The 21,897-nt window shown below is 51.4% G+C and overlaps 1 protein-coding gene across 5 annotated transcripts in view; it reads left to right on the top strand.

The window, feature by feature from the left end:
- STK33 (serine/threonine kinase 33) overlaps positions 1-21,897 on the top strand; it is a 1,543,521-nt gene that overhangs the window by 1,116,598 nt on the left and 405,026 nt on the right. For all 5 annotated transcript variants that reach the window (XM_085648124.1, XM_085648123.1, XM_085648121.1 and 2 more), the window contains one exon: positions 20,085-20,170. In XM_085648124.1, coding sequence (XP_085504250.1) covers positions 20,085-20,170 — 86 coding nt within the window. The remainder of the gene's footprint in view (positions 1-20,084; positions 20,171-21,897) is intronic.

The following is a 21,897-nucleotide window of genomic DNA, read 5'->3' as shown; positions in this document are numbered from 1 at the left end:
GTCTACGATCAACGTTAAAGGAACCATAAGCAATCACTTTAATGTTTTGTATTGCACATTACTGTTCAGTGACACCCACCCTGTGCTCAGGCTGCTACAATGGAGTTTTAATGACGCACGTGAGTAGTAGGTAAGTAAACCCTGGAACAGAATCTGGTCTAGATTTTTTTTTTCTAAAACGATTAGGACAATTTGTAAAGGTTCATTGGAGTACAGGCTCTAAACTAGTATTTATGATGGAGCAGGGTGAAAGTCTTCAAATAGCGCAGCTTGATAAAACCATAAAAGGATCCTGACAGCATGTTTGGCATGTGATTTTATAGATAGATAGATAGATAGGTAGATAGATATGTTGAACTTTTCATTTAGCAGTGGAAGCAGTGTTTGAGGAGCTATGTGGAGCATCAATCCGGTTCTGAGGTGGAGTTGTCAGAGTATTACAGTGTGCAATCATGTTAGCCACTGCGACTCCAAAGTTGTTTGAACAGTGCCCCTTAATTGGATCTCCTGAGTCCTAACCATACCTGCTGGAGATGCAAAAATAAAAGTAAAATTAGATTGTATTGGCTTTATTAGCTGTGTTTTCCTATGACTAAGGGCAGCGATCCAATATTGCCTGACAGAATTTAATGTTGGCCCTGAATGACGAGTCTCTTAAAGCGGTGCTTGAAGTGTGTAATACAGATTCCCACACTGTACTTGTTATGGGCTCTCTCCCATGATGGTCTTAACCTTGTCAACACATCTGGAAATTGTGGCTTATTGGTTTCGTGTTGTCTTTTTGCTCCACCTTCTGTCTCGCTCACATGACTATTACAGCCTCTCAAGCCCTGCATCCCATCAAAGTGCTGGAGGATTATAGTTTGTACTGCTTATCAGTATTTGTTTGGAGTAGTATCTATGCGTATGTTTAATTGTAGGTTTGCTCCCCTTCAAGTTTTTTCTCGAGCTGTTCTATTTTTCTATAAGATTTGTTTAGCTCCGAGCAGCTGCAGAGTACAGCTTTATTTTGCCGTGGATGGAAGGTGAATCGCCTGCTCTAGTCAGAAGTGATGATAGATTGAATGGTTGTGACACAAATGTGTACACATACAGTAAAAACATAAGTTTGCGGGTGATTCGCACAACAGAATCGGGGTTTATGTTAGATGGTCGTAATACTTTACAGATTAGCAATTCTAATTGTGCAGTAGAATTAAAGATATGACTCGATGCATTTATTTGTATTTATTGTATTGCTTATATAGCGGTCACACCGCCATCTCACTAAAAGTAATGATAAGCTCCATTATGTGATTGATAAATGTATTTTTTTTATAGCGCAGTTAACATAAGAATAAAGGTTTTTTGTACTTGGAAAGAGCACCAAATGTATCAGAATATTGTCTCATGGATGGCGCTGCATCTGGCAAGATGGCGGCTGCGTGTGGTGCTGCGGCAAACCACCGTTCTATGTCTCAATGGAACTTTTGATAAAAACTCGGCTTAATCTACTCTAGATGTCCCTTTTCTACAAAACGCATTGCTGGAAACAACAGTTTGGAACAACGCAGGCGGGAATTACAGAACTTGCTCACCTGGTGATCTGGGCAGCTCTGAAGATTCTGTCGGCTGGAGCAACGGCAGATGCCAGCTCCGGCTTATTGGCATGCCCAAAGCCCCCCTTGGGACCGCGTGGAGTTTGGCGCCACAGGAAACAGAGCTAGAGCCGGGGGGACCCAGCATGGTCCCCCGGCAGCTCGGAAGACGCAGATCGGGAGGAAAGCAGGTGACTCTACTCTCGCAACAACAGGAAACAAGGAAGCAGTGCTGGGGAAGCTGAAAGGCAAAGATCAGCTTCCTGGTGAGGTGGCGGGCCCTGTCAAGCAGCGAGTGATCCCATGGATGTTTTCCGGCAGTGGGAGTGTACAAGAGAAAGGAGAAGCTCCCTATGATGCTAATGCTGAAATTTCACTGGTTCCGGCTTCGGGTGGCAACGGCCTTTCACCCCTGGACAGTGTAAGTACGGGACTGGCGCCTTATACATCTTTGTTTGGGTCAAGGCGAGCCTGTGCAGGGGGGATCAGAGGGCTCTGACGGTAATATCATGGCCGGCAAACATGAGAATAAGGAGCTGGTTATTAATGAAGGCTTACTAGCTAACCCTAAACTTTCTCAGATACAACATAAGATCGGGAGGACCCCAGAAGGAAGGAAAAATTATTTTCCCTCAATGAAGACTCTGAGCTATCTAATGTTCGCGAGAATGAGGTATCCGTGCTGGAAGATTCAGAGGTGGATTCGGACAGCTCACTATCCAACCCTGCACGCAAAAGCACCTTTCCTCTGATACACAGAGAAATAGAAATAAAGGCAGAAAGGCGCGGTAGACCAGGCAAACTGAATCATATCATAGCCAGTCCAGCCAATTAAAATGGGATTATTCCACTACACATTTTGGAGTCGAGAATGGAGGATTGGCAAAAGATGATAACGCACAAGGGGAATATAATATGCTTTCTCAACCGAAGTCTGCGATTGAGGCATCTGCCTCAATGGGCCTCAAATACTCCACTCTCAAACAGATCCTGACCGAAGCTGGACAGAAACATAAGAGGGCCCACCATGCAACGAAGATGCTACAAGGGGCCATTGGAAAAGTAAAAAAAACATGCATAGAAATCACCGAAAGAACAACGGTGCTGGAAGAGCGAGTTGTGGCATTAGAGGCTGGAGTTGAGAGCACTGTCCAAAAAGTCACAGCAAACGAATCACGGATGACGGATGTCATGTGGAAGCTTGAAATCTTTGAAAATCGCCAGAGGTGCAATCATTGACGGCTACTGGGTATACCAGAAAAAGCGGAAGGAGAAGACAGAGGATTTGTGCTGCGCCTGTTGAAGGGCGGTTTCCCCGAACTAGCACATTGGGATTGGGACACCGAGGTGCAGCATGTACATTGTTTTCCACTCATGCTTAAAAAAGGAAGGGGCAAAATGACGTGGATGATAAACCTAGAGCTACATTAATATTCTTTGGCAACTTTCTCCTGTGACAAGCAGTCTTTGATAAGGTGCAGCCTGAAGCAAGATGTTTGAGTGAGTGACATTCCTTCTTCGTCAGGCATGACTTCTGCCATACTACGGTGGAAAGAAGGTGGAGGCTACGACAACTAATTACTCCCTTCCAGAAGATCGGCTGTGAGGTGTATCTACTGAGTCCAGCTCTGCTCAAAGTCATTCATCGGGGAAATATAAGGGTTTTTTCTTCTGAGATTCAAGCACAGGATGTTTTACGAGAAATATCAGGAATCTCAAATCACAAAGATCCTGAGGACTGGTGAACTTGGACAAATATTCACACTGTTTTTTTTTTAATTTGTTTTTTTGCTGTTTACTTGGTGGACCTTGATGGGTGGTGGTGGGAAGCAGTATCATGCAGGAGGCATCACAATGGTCTTTGGACCTTTTTTGCCTAGAGGTAGGGGAGGAGGGGGAATTTGCGGGGGGGGGGAGGCGGAGAAGCTATCGGATGGAAGTTTGGTCCAATGGGTTGAATTTTATGAAATGGCATTCATAGCATTGAGGTCTTTTTTTTTTTTTTTTTTTAAATTCAACAAACCTTTATTGTCACCATGCAAATCTGACACAGCCAAGTGCCTACATCCCGTCGGGCCTGCACAGCACAGCATATCATTCTGCGTATCGAGGATTGGGGAAGCAACACAGCAAGCCGCCTACAACCCTTATGGGCCGGCCGCGTCAAGTGGGCAATCCATAAACTGGGACAATCGACACAAATCCCGACAACAAATTCCCCCCAAACTTCAAGTTCAATAGAACACAGTAGCGCCAGCATTGAGGTCTTTATGTATATTCTTATGTAAATTCTTCATTAAGAAAAATGCGAAGGGGTAAGTTAAGAATTGCATGTGTCAACATTTGTGGATTAAATAAGCCTCAAAAAAAGCATAAATTGGCCGTACGTAATGGCCGCCTGATTCCAGAGCTCCGCCGGGACCGTTGGTGTCCTCTACCATCCGCCATCAATTCGAGCTGTGGGGCTGGCCAGTGAATGCCCCCCGGCTCCCCCGGGGCCCAGTGATCCAGCGGAGCGCTTTTGCGGACCCCGAGGACCCTCGGACGGCTCAACGCGGCTGCCGCGACTGACGGCGGCGGCCGAGTGCCTCGCTCCGGAGCTGCGGGGCCGCCTCTGTGCTACCCAGAGCCCCGGCTTCGGCCTGACGCGCGGCGCGCGGAGGGGCGCCACCGAGGACGGCGCTGTTCCCCTGCGGAGCCTAGGGGCCGTTGGCCTCCAGCAGCCTGCCATCGTTGACTGAATGCCCCCACAGCCTCTGGGGGCTGGACAGAGAGAAGCGGAGTGCGGCGGCAAGGGCCCTGCTTTTCCGGCGCTGAGACAGGAGGTGCCGTGATCCCGGAGGTGGGCCGGCTGACCTCCGGATTGCTTCGGCAGGGGCGAGGACAGGAGACCAGCCGGGGCTGCTGCTGTGGTGTGACCTGTGTGGCCCGCCGGCTTGGGCCCTTGTTCACGACCGTTGGTGCGGCCTGGGCGGATCATAACTGGCGGCGGGAGGCGACTGAGGTTCCGGACCATACAGCGGACGCGCAAGGTTCGTCTGGGGCCCCCCCGCCCTGAACTTCGACCAAGGGAGTGCCGGCGGTGCCAGGGTTGCGCCCGATTACACGTGGGCGACCGGAGCTGGCGCGGCCCCCTGCGGGCGCTTCCGAGTGAGGGAGGAAGAGGGGACGCTGTCCCCAGAGGTACCGGTGGCGCCATGCGGCCTAAAGGAGGAGCCGCGACCCAGTCAAACAAACTTGACAACTACACGGTGGCCAAACCGGCGGCGCAGCCTGGAGGGACGGCGAAGGAGGCGGCAGGCCAGGCGGAACCCTCCCTGACGTCCATAATGGCCGCAATTCAAACCCTGGGCACCAACCTGGAGACGAAAATGGATAAGATCACAATAGAAGTTAACTTGCTCCGGGCTGACTTGGGGACCACCACCGACCGCTCTAAAACCAATGCAGCTGACATCGCGACCCTGCAGGAATCCGAGAAGCGGCTCGCCGGGAGGGTCAACGAACTCATCCACCAGCATAGGCTGATGGCCTCGCGGCTCGACGAGCAGGAAGGCCGGGCCCGGAGAAGTAACATCCGTGTGGTAGGTGTGGCGGAAGGACTTGAAGGGGACTGTATGGAGCTTTTTATTGAAGATTTGATCCTTCAACACCTCAAACCCAAGAGACTGTCTAAGCTGTTCACGGTCGAGCGGGCGCACAGGGCCCCGATCCCGAAACCTAAACCAGGGGCCTTCCCGCGAACAATCATTGCCAAAATACTAAACTATCGAGACCGCGATGCAATTCTCCAGGCTGCTAGACAACACGGTGATTTGAAGTACGAGGGCGCCACGGTTCGCTTCTTCCCGGACTTCACGCTCCAGGTTCAGCAGGAGAGGCGCTCCTTTCAGGGGGTGAAGGCGGCGCTCCGAAACCGCGGGATTCGGTACATGATGTTCTTTCCCGCCAAATTGAAGGTCATAGCTGGTGGCAAATCCCATTTCTTCACATCGCCTGCGGCGGTGCAGGGGTGGCTGGACTCAGAGGATACGTCGGGGGACCCACGGCGAGATGGTGCACAGTGGAGAAGCGCGGGGAACTCCTCCCCGGGGTCAGCGACGGGGCGAGTGGACAGGGGAGAGCAGAGCCAGCGGTCTTGGAGGTCAAGATCAAATAGTCCCCGTTGGGACACACCAAGAGACGACGCAGTGAGATGAGCCACGGACGCTCGACAGAGAAGCCATCGGACAGTAACGTATTAAAGTTGTTAACTGTGAGACTGGCTTGCTCCATGAGGTGCTTAGACTGTATGCCCGCGGTTGCTGAGCCGGGCTCCTTATGTAGCAGATGTATTGTGGACCTGGGGGCTGCGTTAACTGGGCACCACGGGCGGGCGGTCAGGACGGGGCTGGCCCACGAACTTCCCACGTAGAGTTCCTCAGTGGGCTCTCACCGGGGTAGGGTTGGGCGACAGGCGCTCTGCTAATTGGGGCGGTGGGTAGTTTTGAGCCCACGGAGCAGGGGGCAGGGAGGGGGGGGTCTGTTGGGCAAGGGGTGGCAGGGATGTTGGGGGTTGTTGAGTTTGGGGGGGGGAGGGGGGAGTGTGAGGGTTGTTAGGTCCCGGACTGCAGGCGTTGAGGGCCCTCACGGGGTGGGGATCGGGGAGGGGTGGGGAGTTGGGGTTTATTTATGGTCACACGAACTAGGTCATCACTGCGTCAGCCGGAACATTGGGGTGGTGGGACGAGGCACCCTGCGGAGCAAGGGCAATGGATAGCCGCTGGGAGAAGAGCCTAAAAGTCCTAAGCTGGAATGTCAACAGGTTGGGGGACAGCCTTAAGCGCACTATAGTCCTGCAATTCCTCAAACGGCACCAGCCGGACGTGGTGCTGCTGCAAGAGACTCATTTGATGGGTAATGTCTGTCAGGCCCTTAATAGGTATGGCTTCACGCTGGCGGCGCACTCTGGCTTTACATCGGGTTCCCGGGGAGTGGGGATCCTCTTGCGGCGCTCACTGCCCTTCCATATAGACCTTATCAAAACTGATCCGCAGGGCCGCTTCACGGCTGTTTCTGGACGGTGGGAGGGACGTACACTTACCCTGCTTTCTATATACATCCCGCCTGGCCTCCTGGCCCGGGCCTTCGCGGATCTGGGTGCGCTGCTCCTTTCCCTTCCCGGGGGTCAGTTGATGCTGGGTGGGGACTTTAACGCCGTGGTGTCAGGAACCCGAGATAGGCAGCCTCCCCGCGACCTCCCTCGAGGGCAGGGGTGGTTGGCGGAATTTATTGACAACTTCGGACTCACAGACGTTTGGCGACTGCTCCACCCTACAGACACCCACTTTACCTTCTTCTCGGGGTCGCATCACTCTTTCTCAAGACTAGATTATATCCTTACCCTCCTGCACCCTGATATGACAGTCCGGGAGACAGAGCTCCTGCCTAGGGGTATCTCCGACCACTCACTTGTCCGTACACACATCGTATTTGGTACTCACCGGGAGGGAGGTATAGTGCCCGTAAACGCTTGGCAATTGAAACATGAGGACACCAGGAAACATGTGTCCGACTCAATCTCCCAGTACTTTGATGACAATTTGGGCTCCGTAGACTCCCCGGTCACCTTATGGGAGGCATTTAAACCCGTGATTAGAGGGGAGGCGCTCTCTGTCATAGCGGCAAGGCATCGGGAGCGGCGCCTGCAGGTTACTACGATTGAGGCTGAATTGGAGGTTCTGGAGGGGGAGGCGACTGAGGGTGGGGATTGTGAAGCTAGGCACAAATTGCAGTTGAAGGCGGCGGAATATAGGGCTCTGGTTACCCAGGAGGCTCAGACAGTGGCTCAACACAAGCTAGGCACGATATATGACCAGGGCGATAAAGCCGGGAAATTGATAGCCTGGCTGGAGAAAAAACAACAAGCCAGTAAGGTGGTGCCTGAAATACGCACCGAGTCTGGGATTGTAGTGACAGAACCCCGGGAAATAGTTAGCCAATTCGCGAGACACTTCCAGCGGGTCTATCGGAGCGAGTCGGACCGGCCGGAGGAGGACTCCAGGGTCCTCTTAACTCATATTCGCTTGCCCTCCCTCTCGGAAGAAGATCGTGAAGCTATGGATAGCCCGATCACCGAGGCCGAACTGCAGCGTGCAATAGGGGAACTTCGCCCTGGAAAGGCTCTCGGACCCAATGGCCTCCCGATAGAGCTCTACAAACTCCGTCCGGACGTCACTAGCAAATACCTGAAACTCATGTTCGATCGAAGCAAGAAGAAGGGGGTCCTGCCCCGCGACCAGCGCATCGCGACTATAGTGGCACTCCCTAAGGAAGGGAGACCCAAAGACTCCTGTGCCTCCTACAGGCCAATCTCGCTCCTCAACGCGGAGCCCAAAATACTGGCAAAGACGCTTGCCAACAGGCTCAAGGCAGTGCTTCCTTCGTTGGTCCATCCGGACCAATCAGGCTTCATGCCCCATCGTAACACGGCCCTTAACATCAGACGGTTGCACGGCGTTCTGGGGCAGCGCCACAGACTGCAGGAAGACGCAGTGGTGGTCTCCCTAGACGCCACAATGGCCTTCGACACCTTAGAGTGGCCATACATGTTTGCAGTCCTGCATAAATTCGGATTTGGACCTCAATTTATAGCCTGGGTGCGTCTCTTATACACCGAACCCCTAGCGCAGGAACTGGTTAACAACAAATTGTCCGAGGTGTTCCCGCTTGCAAGAGGGACTAGGCAGGGCTGCCCCCTCTCTCCTCTTCTCTTTGCCCTCTCCCTTGAGCCGCTCGTGGCCTGGATAAGGCAGGACGTAGATCTCAGGGGTATAGCGTGGACGGAGGGGTGGGAGGACAGAATATCCCTCTACGCCGACGACATTCTCTTATACCTTTGCAGGCCGCGCAGGTCACTCATTGTGGCACTCGACATATTTGCGAGTTTCGGGCGTAATTCTGGCTTCCGGATCAATTGGGCCAAATCACATCTTTACGTCTTGCGGGGCGACCTCCCGAGGCTCCCTGACGCGTGCCCTATCAGGGTGGCGGACGACGGTTTCCGGTACTTGGGAATATTCATCACGACAGACAAGACCCTGTTGTACGAGCGCAACCTCAAGCCACCGTTGGTTCGGCTGCAGAGGGAGGCCAAGGCCTGGCAGCGCCTGCCACTGTCTTTGTTGGGTCGGGCAGACTTATTCAAGATGCTGGGGTTGCCACGGTTCCTTTATGCGCTACAAAACTATCCCGACTTAGTCCCCAACACCTACTTTGCGGCGATAGAGGCAGCGCTGTGGGACCTCCTATGGGCGGGGTCGCCCCGAATCTCGTTGACTAAACTCACGTTGGGGTGGTACGACGGCGATATAGCCCTCCCCGACATTCGTAAATATTACTGGGCGGCCCATCTCACAGCGATCAATCACGGGACATACGGCGACCGGAACGACCCTGCTTTCGGTATGGATAGGTGGCTGCTTCCCGGCGGGAACTATGAGAGAGCACTCTACTCCAAACGAGGTACACATAACCTCACGGGTCCTACCCTTCATTCGGTACAAGTCTGGCGCATGGCCCAGAGGAAGCTCGGATGGGCGGGAGTCCTAACGCTAGCCACGCCACTCTGGGCGTCTGAACAACTGGGCAATCTTGGACGCACAAAGGGCTTCCGCAACTGGGACTTGATCGGCATCTCCCAAATCAGAGACATCTGGGGCCCCACGGGGATCCGCACGTTCGCCCAACTGCAGGACACATATGAGCTGGCACACACTGAATACTTTAGATACCTGCAGGTGCGGCACTCCTTGCAGGCCAATATTCCACCGGAAACTAAGCCGCCGCAAGCCTCCCCGTTGGAAGATAGGTTACTGGATGGGTATCTCCCAGAACACGCCATCTCCCTCACATACAAAAAACTAATTAACAACACCCCGATCTGCTGCTGCCCCTTAGAGACAAGTGGGTCGCTGACGGGCTTGAGATAGACGACGAGGAATGGCTCTATGCGTTAGCCTCCCCTAGGGAGGTCGCGATATCTGCCCGGCTGCGCCTGATCCAACTCAAGCTGTTACACAGAATCTATTTCTCCTGTACTAGGTTACACAACATGGGTAGGGCAGACACAGTTCTTTGTAGGAGGGGATGTGGGGGTACGGGTACCTTCTTCCACGTGTTGTGGGACTGCCCCCAGATTCAACGTTATTGGAGAAGAGTGGTACAGTGTATGGAGGAGGTATGGGAGGTGGAAATTCGCCCGGAGGCCAAGAGGTGTCTCCTTAACATATGGGAGCCAACGGACCTGCCACCGAAGGGAAGGCTCTGGGTGACGCTTGGTCAAATGGTGGCTAAAAGGAACATTGCCAGACTCTGGGGAAGCCCTACTCCACCAAAACTCTCGGACTGGCACGGCGACATGGACTGGTGCATGCTGCGAGAAAAGACTGTATATATGGCAAGAGGGTGCCCCAGGAAATGGGGGGAAGTATGGTCCAAATGGAATGACTTTAGGGGTGGCATTTGCGAGCCGCCTGCCGTCGAGCAGGATGACGCAGGGGCTATATAGGACTCCCACGATTTAGTGGCTCCTGGGGCTGAACGTGGGTGCCGCGGTCGCCCATGGGTACGGAGTGTTTCTACGGTTCGAGTGGTGACTGGTTTTAGGGAGTTTGGGGGGGAGGGGGGGGATTAGTTGATCGTTAGGCGCCGGCACCATTGGGGGTTCTCCGCTTGTTTATGGCTGTACATAGAGAAAATGAGGCCTGCATTATCCTTCTCGAACTGGTGATACGAATGCACCTTCTAGCGCCGCCGTACCCCCGGGTTGACGGCAATGGGCTGTGTTAGATAAGACAAAGTGCATGTATGCAAATATGCGGCCGGCCCGAGGGGTTGTAGGCAAAAGCTGTGTATTGGTAAACATAACAATAAAGGTCTTTAAAAAAAAAAATAATAATTAAGGAAGATATTCAGTATTTGAAGGCAGACATAGTATGTTTGCAAGAGACACACATAGAAGCTGGTAGACATAAGATGGCCGAACTAGCAGGATATCAGCTGGTTTCCACCACAACCCAAGGAACACGCACAAAAGGGGTTGCTATTATGGCTCGCAGAAAAACTCTGTTTTCCACGCTCGAAGGCTGATCAACTTGGCAGATGGGCCATCACTCAATGCAATGCGGATAATTATTCTTTTACGCTGTGCTCGATCTATGGTTCAGGGCCTAGTTTATACCGTGGCCGTAAACCTAAAGTCTTTAAGTCTCTAGTCAATTTATGCATTACGCATGGACTCATTGATGTTTGGGCTTCGCAAGAACCCCAAGATGTAGGTCATACCTTTTTCTCCGTCCCATAGCAGTCATCCAATAGGCTAGATTATTTTTATGTGTCTCAGGGGCTTTCGACAAACTGCCGGATTTCTAAATTTCCACGCATAATGTCGTACCACAATCCGCTAGTCCTTGAGATCTCATTACAATCTTCAAAGCCGGTGGCACCACGGTGGACCTCTGACAAAGCACTCCTTTAAAATGAGGAATATATTGTGCATATGTGAATATGGATTCCCAGATTCATATCTGAGAATAGGGAAAGTACACAGGTGGAGGTGGTATGGGACGCTCTGAAAGCTGGGATAAGATGGGAAACATCAAGGTATGGCTGGAGGTACCAGAAGCAGGAACTCTATAGAAAGTTGGTTGAAGCAGAGATACAATTAGTAGATGTAATTACGAGTGGGAGGGATGTGGGGTGGGCACAAACACTTGTGGCATTAGCTAAGTCTGACATTTTAGAAGTATCAGCGAGCAAAGTGGCAGGGAAGTATGCCGCTTGGCGATCCAAAAGGTATGAATGCAGTGAGAGAGTGGGACACCTGCTTGCGCTGCGCACTAGACAACAGGTGACACAGGGGGGAATACTTGAAAGTGAAGATCCTCAGGACGGGTTAGTCTCAAGGCTTCTGATCTATGGTCTGCCTTTCAGCGACTCTATCAGCAGTTGTATACTGAAATAACCAGTGGTAGTGAAAAGGAAATTCATGATTATCTTGCAGGGCTTCCAGGGGAAAAGTTATCAAGGGAAGAAAGAGAGGTGCTGGAGGTACCCATCAAGGCAGAGGAAGTTGCTGGCGCCATCAGCTCTTTGGTAAATGGGAAAGCGGTAGGCACTGATTCCATCCCGGGGGAATTCTATAAAAAAATTGGCTCCCTGCCTACTGGAATTAATGGTGGATGTCTTTTTAGAGGACCAATCTGGTCAGGGGGCACCTGAATCATGGGGTTCGGCCAATATTGTGGCCTTTCCAAAAAAAGGGAAATCAGTTAAGGTGCTGGGGTCTTATCGACCGATCACGTTAATCAATAGTGACGTTAAGGTATATGCCAAGATCTTAGCTAACCGGCTAGCAGTCGTGATTAAGAAACTGGTCTCACCAACTCAACATGGGTTCGTCCCCGGCCGCACAACGATCATGTTCAAAGGGTGATTACTCTCTTTGATGCTGCAGGGACCACCGGAAACCCTATCAGGCTAATCCTGCTAGATGCGGAGAAAGGGTCTCCTGGCCTTTCCTGTGGGCAACACTTGAGAGTAGAGGGCTAGGTGAAGGTTTTATCAAAGCCATCACAATAATGTATAGCAACCCGGTGGCCAGAGTAGCAATAATGGGGGAATTGTCAGGTCCTGTTTCGATTAGTAGGTGGGAACTCATCAGGGTTGTCCGTGCTCCGCCCTATTATTTGCTTTGTACATTGATCCATTAGTTAGGAAGATTATAGACAATAATCAGATCTTGGCACTACGCAGTAATGGGGGGGCACTAAGATCCTGGCATATGCCGACGACTTATCAATTGTGACCCCTAACCCACTGGGCCCATTAGAAGAAATTGAAAAAGAAACAGATTTTTGGACATATATTGGGCTATCAACTTAATTCCAACCAAACCCTCGTTGTTCTTGGCAAGGGACTCCGAATTAATGACCCTCGGGTCGTACGGAAGGCAACATACCTCAGGGTCGAAATAATGGCGGATGTGTTAGAAATTGTAGGAACTAATCTGGGCCCATTACTTCCAAAATTTAAAGCAGATTTTAATTGAATAGATACTCTCAAGCTTACGCTGGTGGGGAGATGCAATGTTATTAAGATGCTGTTTTTGCCAAAAAATCTATACCTCTTTAGGGCAATTCCTTTGACCATCGATCACGCTTGATTCAAGTCTATGAATCAGATGCTTACTAAATTCCTCTGGGCTAGCTGTCGCCCTCGGAGGGCACTGAAATTTGTAATGCTACCTAGAGATAGAGGTGGCTGGGCGATACCTAATCTTCAGCTATACCATTGGGCTGCAATATTATATAAAATGGGCATTTTACTTGGGGGTGAAACAGGTTAGCTGCAGATGTAGGCCCCCGCCTCAATTTACGAGCTGCTACTAGGGGCAAAGGCTAGCATCTGTCTCTTGCGACATATGGATTCTATGGCAGGACCGGAGGCTCCGATTATGCTATTCCTTCTTCGCTTTAATAACACATTTTACTCCACAGCAGCCAAAAAAAATAGAAACCAACAGCATTTCTATCTTTAAACAAGAAAAACGATCTGAGGAGAGTAACCACGAGCACCAACACAGTCCGCAAACTACAGCTCCCATCAGTCTCAGTCTTATCCCAACGTAGTCCTTCCTCAGTGTTAGCCTCCAGTAGAAGGTCTGCTACATCCGTTGTCCCTCCTCTTTCTTCGCTGCTCCGCAGCACCAGATAAGTCGTTTTTCGTTTCTCCCGGGTTTGGGTGTGTTTTATGGATTTTCTTCTGTACTTTTGAGACTGTTATTGCGGTTCTCAGGTTCACTTGTCGGGGTTTCCTTTGTGAGCTTTCTTTTAGATTCCCCGGTGCCGCGGGAGCGCCTTCGCTCCTTTCGCGGACTCTCCACCTCCGCGGTACATTGTTGCCGACACCAGGGGGTCTCGCGCGTCTCGTTGGTCCCGCTTCGCGTCTCCTGGATTGGCGGAGCGCGAAGCGAGACCAGCGGTCCGTCGAGCCTTGTCCCCAACGCCGCCACACCTGAACGCCCCGGCGGGGGTCTGTATAGCGGCAGTGCCGCGGAGATTGCCTGCGGGCATATTTTATTATATCCGCACTTGGAGCTCGGGCGTGCTGGGTGGCGGTTGGGCCCCGTCACTCTGTGGGGGCTGCGCGCGTGAGGCGGGTGCGACCTCTATTGCGGTGCTTCGCACTGCTCAAATCTTTAGCAGTCTGCCAGGCTGCGCGAATATCACTGAGGGTTGCTGCCCTCCATTGTTGAACTCCAAAGGAGGCTTGCCCTGTGTTCACATTGGGAGTGATTGCCGCCAGGTTACTTGGGCGGTGGGGCTGCGAAGTGGTGCTGATTAGCCATGAGTCACTCGGAGTTTGTAGAGGAGGAGCAAGTTCAGTACTTGCCCTTGGACGACCAATTCTTTGAGGCAGTGGATGATTCCATCTATAAATGTGTGAGTGATGTGATGGGGCCTATGGAGGAGCGCCTCTCTAACCGCATTATTGCGGAGTGCGCAAAATTGTTTTTTTCCCAGGGTTCCATTTCCACCCCTTCCTTGGGGGAGGGACCGCCTTTCCCTAAAAAGAGTCGCACGGAGGGGGGCCCCGGGGAGCCGCAGGGGGTAGACAGGGACGCGTTTGATCGTCTCAAGCGTGCGTTTCTAGCAAAGGCGCCCCTGTCGCCCCCGGCGCCATCCCCGGTCCCAACTCCTGCAGCGTCCGTTGTCCCGGATTCCCCCTCCCCGGACGCGGGGGATTCGGACGAGGAGGAAGGGTCTTCGCGGTCCTGGCGTCCTACTGGCTCTGTCGCGGAGTTGCCGCAGGATGCCTCGGGCATGCTCAACCCGGATGACATCATTCATCCGCGGTCAGCGGCCTGGGCACCCGGTGACAAGGTGGCGAAGTTTGTGGCGAGTCGCCTCCGGAAGCCCTTAGAGAAAGAGGCTAGAGGTTGTCTGAGGGCAGAGTGCCCTAGGCCGTCGTTGGACGGGAAGGTGGCCCTTACACCGGAGTTAGATTCCAAGATGGCCACCTTCCTGGCCAAGTGTATGAAGGATCCCCGTAAGGGTATAGACCGCTCCTGGCGCTCCTGTCAGGATAAGCTCCTAGACGTGATAGGGCCTTTGACGAAGATTTTGGATATGGCCGAGGAGGCCAAGGCAACAGGTTCCACCATCTCCCCCAACGTTCTTTCGAATTGGGCACAGCGGCGGTAGTCTTTCTGGGCAACGCCAATTGTGCCCTCTCGACGGAGCGTCGACGTTCTTTCCTGATTAAATTGGACCCCAAGCTAGGCGACTTGGCTTCGTCCGAGACAGGAGCGGTCGCAGCAGGGGGGCTTTTTGGTGAGCCTTTTGTGAAGGAATTGGGCAAGTTTGTGGCCACCTTCACGAGTTTGGACAAGGCCCAGTCCAATATTAAGCGGGTCTTCCAGTCTCGTTTTTCCGGCGGGGCCGGTCGTGGCAGGGGCCGCGCGACCGGCCGTGGCGGACAGCAGAACCCTGGTAGGCGACAAGGCTCCGGACGAGGCCAATATAACACCTCCGCCAACTTTAATAATTTCTACCCGACCAGAGGGCAGAAATTCCGGGGGCGTGGAGGCTACAAGAACACCGCCGGAGGACCCGCAGGAGGTGGTAAGTCTAATTTCCCCTTCTCAAGTTCAAATTGGGGGGCGGCTAGCGCACTTCAGGGAGGCCTGGGGAGCCCTCACGAGCGATGCTTGGGTTCTGCGGACCATTCGGGGGTTCCACATAGAGATTTACGATTCACCCCACCAGGCAGGCCTTCCGCATCCTATAAGCTTTTCCGTGGCCGATGCCAGTCTGATAGACGAGGGAGTGTCCGCGCTGCTCCGCAAAGGGGCGATCTGTCGGTCGACTTTGCACCCCCAGGGCTTTTTAAGCAATATCTTCCTTGTGGAAAAGACGGATGGGGGGCGCAGACCGGTTATCAATCTGAAAGAGTTCAATGGCTGGCTGGTATATCGCCATTTCAAGATGGAGGGGATCCACCTCCTTCGGGATGTACTCCTTCAGGGAGACTGGGTGGCGCGCTTGGATTTAAAAGACGCGTATTTGGTGGTCCCGATCCATCCGCCTCATCGCCGTTTCCTGCAATTTCAGTGCAGGCGCCACGTGTACGAGTTTACCGTCCTTCCGTTCGGGCTGTCCTCGGCGCCCTGGTGCTTCACGAAGGTGCTCCATCCGGTGGTGGAGTTTCTGCGGAGCCAAGGGGTGCGGATGATCGTATATCTGGACGACATTCTTCTCATGGCACAATGCCCGCAGCGGTTGCTTTCTCATCTTCATCAAGCGGTGTCGCTCTTGCAAAGCTTGGGCTTCATCATCAACGCAGACAAGTCGTTCTTGCGCCCGACTCAGAGTATAGTCTTTATAGGGTTCGTCGTGGATTCGGTTCACGCGTCTTTGAGTCTTCCCCAGAGGAAGTTGTCCAAGATTCGACACCTGTTGCGACAGACGATCTCCAAGTCCCACACCTCCCTCCGTCAGATTGCCCGGGTGGTGGGTCTGCTCTCCTCATCCATCCAGGCAATCTTTCCGGGTCCCTTGCACTATAGTGCGCTGCAGCGCCTGAAGGCACAACATCTTCGGAGGGGCGTGTCGTACGACCAGAGGGTGTCTCTGTCAGAGGAGGTCAAGGACGAAATGTCCTGGTGGCTCGCCCACATGGATGCCTGGAATGGCAGAGCCATTTTCGGAGCCGCTCCCGACATAGTGATAGAGTCCGACGCCAGCAGGTCGGGGTGGGGCGCTCGCTGCGGCGACTTCTCTACTGGCGGCGCTTGGTCATTAGAAGAGAAGAAGCTCCATATCAATTGTCTGGAACTTCTGGCAGGGTCGTTCGCGATCCAGTGTTGGACCAGAGACAGGGTTCGCTCCTGCGTCCTCTTGCGGGTGGACAATATCTCCGCGGTTCGCTATATCAACCGCCTGGGGGGCCCTCGGTCGCAGGCTCTGGCAAACCTAGCGAAGGACTTTTGGGGGTTTTGTCTGGATCATCACATATCTGTGGCGGCGGAGTATCTGCCGGGCCAGGCCAATCAGGTGGCGGACTGGCATTCCCGACATGTACGGGATTCAAGCCAATGGAAGCTGAACGTTCAGGTTTTTCAGTGGTTGGCCGCCCTTTGGGGCCCGTTCTCGGTGGATCTGTTTGCGTCCCGTCTGGACCATCAGCTTCCAAGGTTTTTCAGTTGGAGGCCGGACCCTCTGGCGCAGGCCACGGATGCTTTTCTGCAAGAGTGGAGTCAGGAACGGAGTTATGCGTTTCCTCCGTTCTCCATGATTGTGAGGTTGGCGGCGCGGGTTCGCCGGCAGAAAGCGGAGATGGTCGTGGTAACGCCTTTTTGGAGGTACCAAGTGTGGTTTCCAGTTCTTCTGGAACTTTCTTGGGATTTTCCAATCCCACTCCCCCTGTTTCCTCATCTTCTTCTGAATCCGAACGGGGAGCAACACCACCTGATCTCTCAGGGTTCTCTCCTACTGATGGCATGGCGGCTTTCCGGCGACGCTGGTCGCTCCCAGGCCTTTCGGGATCGGCTGAGAACCTCTTGTCACAGGCCTGGGCCGCAAGCACCTCCAAACGCTATCGGTCCGCCTGGACGAAGTGGTTTCGTTGGTGTCTTCGACGGGGTTTGGATCCCGTGGTCGCGGGCATTGTTCCCATCCTGAATTTCTTAGCCGAAATGGCATCGGACGGCCTGGCATATCGCACCATTAACGCAATGCGCTCGGCTATCTCTGCGGCCCATTGTCTTGTAGAGGGTGTGCCGGTGGGTGAGCACCCCTTTGTTCGCCGTCTTTTGAGGGGAATTCGTTTGTCTTTGCCCCCAGAGCCTCGTTACTCTGTCTTGTGGGATGTCAATGTGGTTCTTAACTTGTTCCTGTCTTGGCAATCGAACCAGTACCTCTCCTTGAAGGAACTCTCGGCTAAGCTAGCCATGCTGCTATGTCTAGTCTCTTGTCGTAGGGTCTCGGATGTGCGTGCGCTGGACATTTCGGCGCGGGTGTTCTCTCCGGATGGAGTGACTTTTACCATTGGTCGTCAAACGAAGTCGGCTTCAAGGTCAGTTTCGTATCCGGCCTTTCTGGAGATGCCCAAACTTTGTGTCGTGAATTGTTTGAAAGCTTATGAGGATAAAACCTCTGAGTTACGCCCTCCGGGCGAAAGACAACTCCTTATTGCTTTACGAAAACCGCACAATGCAGTCTCCTCACCCACCATTGCTCGGTGGGTGCGGTGGGTCATGCAGGAGGCGGGGATAGACACAAAGCAGTTTGGTGCTCATTCGGCCAGAGGAGCGATGGCGTCAAAAGCATTCGCCTTGGGGGCGCGCTTGGAGGATTTAATGCGTGCGGCGGACTGGTCTTCAGATTCGACTTTTAAACGGTTTTATTTTAAACCAGTGGTGAATTTGGCACATTTGGTGGTAAGTAAGCTTTGAACTAGCATAATCGGAGCCTCCGGTCCTGCCATAGAATCGAAATTTGCCTAGCAGAGTAACGGTAAGTTTCAATTCTATTAAGGACACGGAGGCGAGGATTATCCCTCCCTTGGCACAATCGGTGCGAACCCTCCCGTATGGCAGTAAGTAAGATGTTTTGTTACTCTTTATGAGGTTGTCTTTACTGCTCGTTGTTTCACAATGCTGTGATAATGTGTTCCGCAGTTCAGGATCTTATGCCTTGTGCTTTGCCTTTAGGGAATGATGGTTCCAAACAAGACCAGCAGTGCGGAGGCGTTCGCGCGAAGAAAGAGGAGGGACAACGGATGTAGCAGACCTTCTACTGGAGGCTAACACTGAGGAAGGACTACGTTGGGATAAGACTGAGACTGATGGGAGCTGTAGTTTGCGGACTGTGTTGGTGCTCGTGGTTACTCTCCTCAGATCGTTTTTCTTGTTTAAAGATAGAAATGCTGTTGGTTTCTATTTTTTTTGGCTGCTGTGGAGTAAAATGTGTTATTAAAGCGAAGAAGGAATAGCATAATCCTCGCCTCCGTGTCCTTAATAGAATTGAAACTTACCGTTACTCTGCTAGGCAAATTTCGATTCTAACTATTAGAAAAGGGTGAAGTTTAAGACGTTGACTTGCGCTTTCAAAATCTGGACCTCAGTTCGGAAAAGGCTTGGTCTGGGGTTTATTAATGCTTATACCCCATTATATAGCAATGAGCCACTCCCTAGTATTTTCAATGACCGACATATGAAAAACTGGTACAAAAAGGTGTCAGGATAGTGGGTGATGTTATGGATGAGACAGGAGTGATTGCTTTTGATACGATCAAGGAGACATTTGGGGTTGAGAACACACAATTTTTTAAATATCTCCAGATAAGAGATTTTCTAGCAAGGAAGATAGGGGGCAGTAGTGATTTTGCGTGGGTGACATTGGTAGAGATATTGCTTAAAGGGTCAGGTACACTTGGAGGGATTTATAAAAAATTGAATGAGACGATGCCGGATGACCTATGTAAACACTGTGACTGCTGACATGAACGACTATTGGTGGGAGCAGGCGAAGCGGAAGATTCGCTATACATGGCCCAAACTTAATGTAATAAACATGGTTTAATCTCTATATAAGCCCGGAGAAGATTACCAAATGGGGAGGAGTTGCGGGATCAACATGCCCACGGTGCGGCTGTCCAGCTGCAGACATTGTACACATGTTTGATTCCTGCCTGACCTGGATTCAATTAAAAGGGATGTTGGCACTATTTTGGAATCTCACTTGGGTCAGAAAGTAGATCTGTCATCACAGCTGATTGTACTTGGAGTAAGTAGTCCTCTGCTCCCGGCGCCGGTCCAGGCCTTTCTGTTCATTACCATGACAGTATTCAAACTCTGTTTAGCCACTCACTGGCTTGATCCAGCTCCGTCAACAGTGGCTAGGTAGATTATTGGCAATATACAGGTTAGAGACTGCAGTATATGCTAGAAAGGGGCGTAGAGCAAGACAAATGTGGATGGAAATCTGGGACCCTCTAATAAGATGGTTGCAAGATAGCCAAGAAGGGGGGGGGCAACGGGTGGCAAGAAAGCATTAAATTAATCTATTAAGTAGCACAGGTATTGCCATTATGTGCTCCTTTGTCTACAAATATTTGAGCCTGTTTATTATGACTCTTCACTGCTGATTTAATTATTTGCAAGGATTTTGTTTGTCTTTTACATTATAGACATTGTTTCTCTTGTTTTTCTTTCTCATGCCCGTGGAAGAATTGATTTCTTTCTTTTTCTTTTTTTCCTCTTCTTGTTAAGTAAACCGGACCAGCCGGGGTGGGGTGGGGAGTGGGGTCAATTCTTCTGGTGATGGCTTTATTCATTCTCATATCTATGTTGTGTATTATATGTGGGGGCAAAAATTTCAATAAAGAATTCATTAAAAAAACATATATATTGTCTCCTATACTGTAGCATTCATTGAGTGTTTTTTTAACCTATTCTTTGTATAGCTAAGGATACTTTGAAGCTTCTGATGAAAGTGGATCCGGCCTATCGAATCACAGCTAATGAGCTACTTGACAACCCCTGGATAACGGTAGAGTATTTTAATTGCTTATATACTACGTCTTAATCTCTTAAATAATGTATAAACTAGTACTGCAGTGCATTGCTCTCCTTAAAGTACTGGCAAGCGTAGATTTTGTACTGCTTCTGTGGGGCACCCTCTGATCTTGACTCTATTTTCATTATTTTGTAAACATGTTGAAAGTTTTGGTTCTTTTTATTTATTGAATTATGGCAATTAACATGTTTGTACGAATTACATATCACTGGTGGCACACTTCCATATGCCTGGTTTCCAAAGTTGTTGAAGTATATTATCTTGTACTCATTAATTACAAAGTGTGCCCCAGGCAACAAGACGATGGTGTGAGGCTCACCCTTCCTCTTTCCTTAGGTATTAACCCTCGGGTTTGGGTTTGCAGATCTGTGTAGGTGGGGTTTTGGAGCAGTGTACCTCCTCACACCCTCATCCTGTGAGAAAAGTGTTTACATTTAACAGAAGTTAATGGACTATTTATCTATAACGAGTTCCCAGTAAAAACCTGTGCATTACATTAAAAATAAAACAAGAGTACACAGAAATGTGATGATCAAGACATTTTCAGTTTATTTTTTTATATAGCAGCTTCAAGGCGCTAGAGAATCATACAATTTACTTGAAACAAAATTCAGGTAAAAATACAGGCAGGGCGTTTGACCAGGCAAGATGGACGGGTGTAGGTGAACCACTCCAACTCCACCGCCACGGTGTGATTCTTACCTGATCACGACAAGGTATGTAGTGTCCACGGGTGTATGCACGAACCGGAGGACATTGAGGATCGCCAGGGGCTGAAAGCGGCAATTTTGACAGCTCGATTGCGGAGTTTGGCACCTGCCGGGGGTGAGCACGAGAGGTCAGACGCAGGCAAGATGGCGTCATCCGCGACAGTGTCTACACGCCAGTGTTACGGACCAGTGGCAATCAGGCGGGCAGGTCCCTCAGAGGCTGGAACAGACTGTGTAACTTCCCCGCGGATACCCGATATCGGCAGTAGCAACAAGGGGGCCTGGGAGCGCACCGTCAAAGAAAGCTGCCCTTCAACAAGATGTCGATTCCATTGGTACGAGGGTAATGGAAGTGGAGACTCAGACCCGGTAGTTGGATAGGCAAACGGCAGATACGCACAAAAGTGTCCAGGACCTTCATATCCAGCTGCAACAAGCTTTTTTGAAAAACGAGGATCTTGAAAACAGGTCCCGGAGAGACAATATTCGAATCAGGGACCTGGAGGACAAAGCCGACGGCCCGGACCTAGAAGCGTTTGTCGAAGGGCTCTTTGTGGAAATAGTGAGCCCACGTATAATAAAAATAGAAAGAGCGCATCGAGTGGGTACGCTGTCGGAGGGAGAGAGATGTCGAACCTGAGATGTCCTGGTCAAGCTGCACTCTTTCAAGGTGAAGGAAGCTATATTGCAAGCGGCCAGGAAGAAACGCAAGATCTCTTTTCAAGGATTCAGCTGTACGCTTTTTCAAGACCTTGCTCAGTCCACGCTGCAAAGACGACAACTCTTCCGACCTCTGACAACGAAGCTAAGAGCCGACAACATTAGATACCACTGGTCTTATTCATTTGGGCTTGCCTTCGAACTGAATAACAAGGCACGGCATGTCTCAGACTTGGAGAAGGACCTGGAACTCCTGGTGCTCCCAGCTACAGAAGAGCCGGAGTATCTCGCCTCCACAAAAAAGGGAGGAACCGACCAGACGACGCCATC

This window comes from Triturus cristatus, chromosome 3_2, assembly GCF_964204655.1.
Source record: "Triturus cristatus chromosome 3_2, aTriCri1.1, whole genome shotgun sequence".
NCBI lineage: Eukaryota > Metazoa > Chordata > Amphibia > Caudata > Salamandridae > Triturus > Triturus cristatus.
The sequence above is the reverse complement of the archived record's forward strand: the minus strand, read 5'-3'. Positions and strand labels throughout refer to the sequence as shown.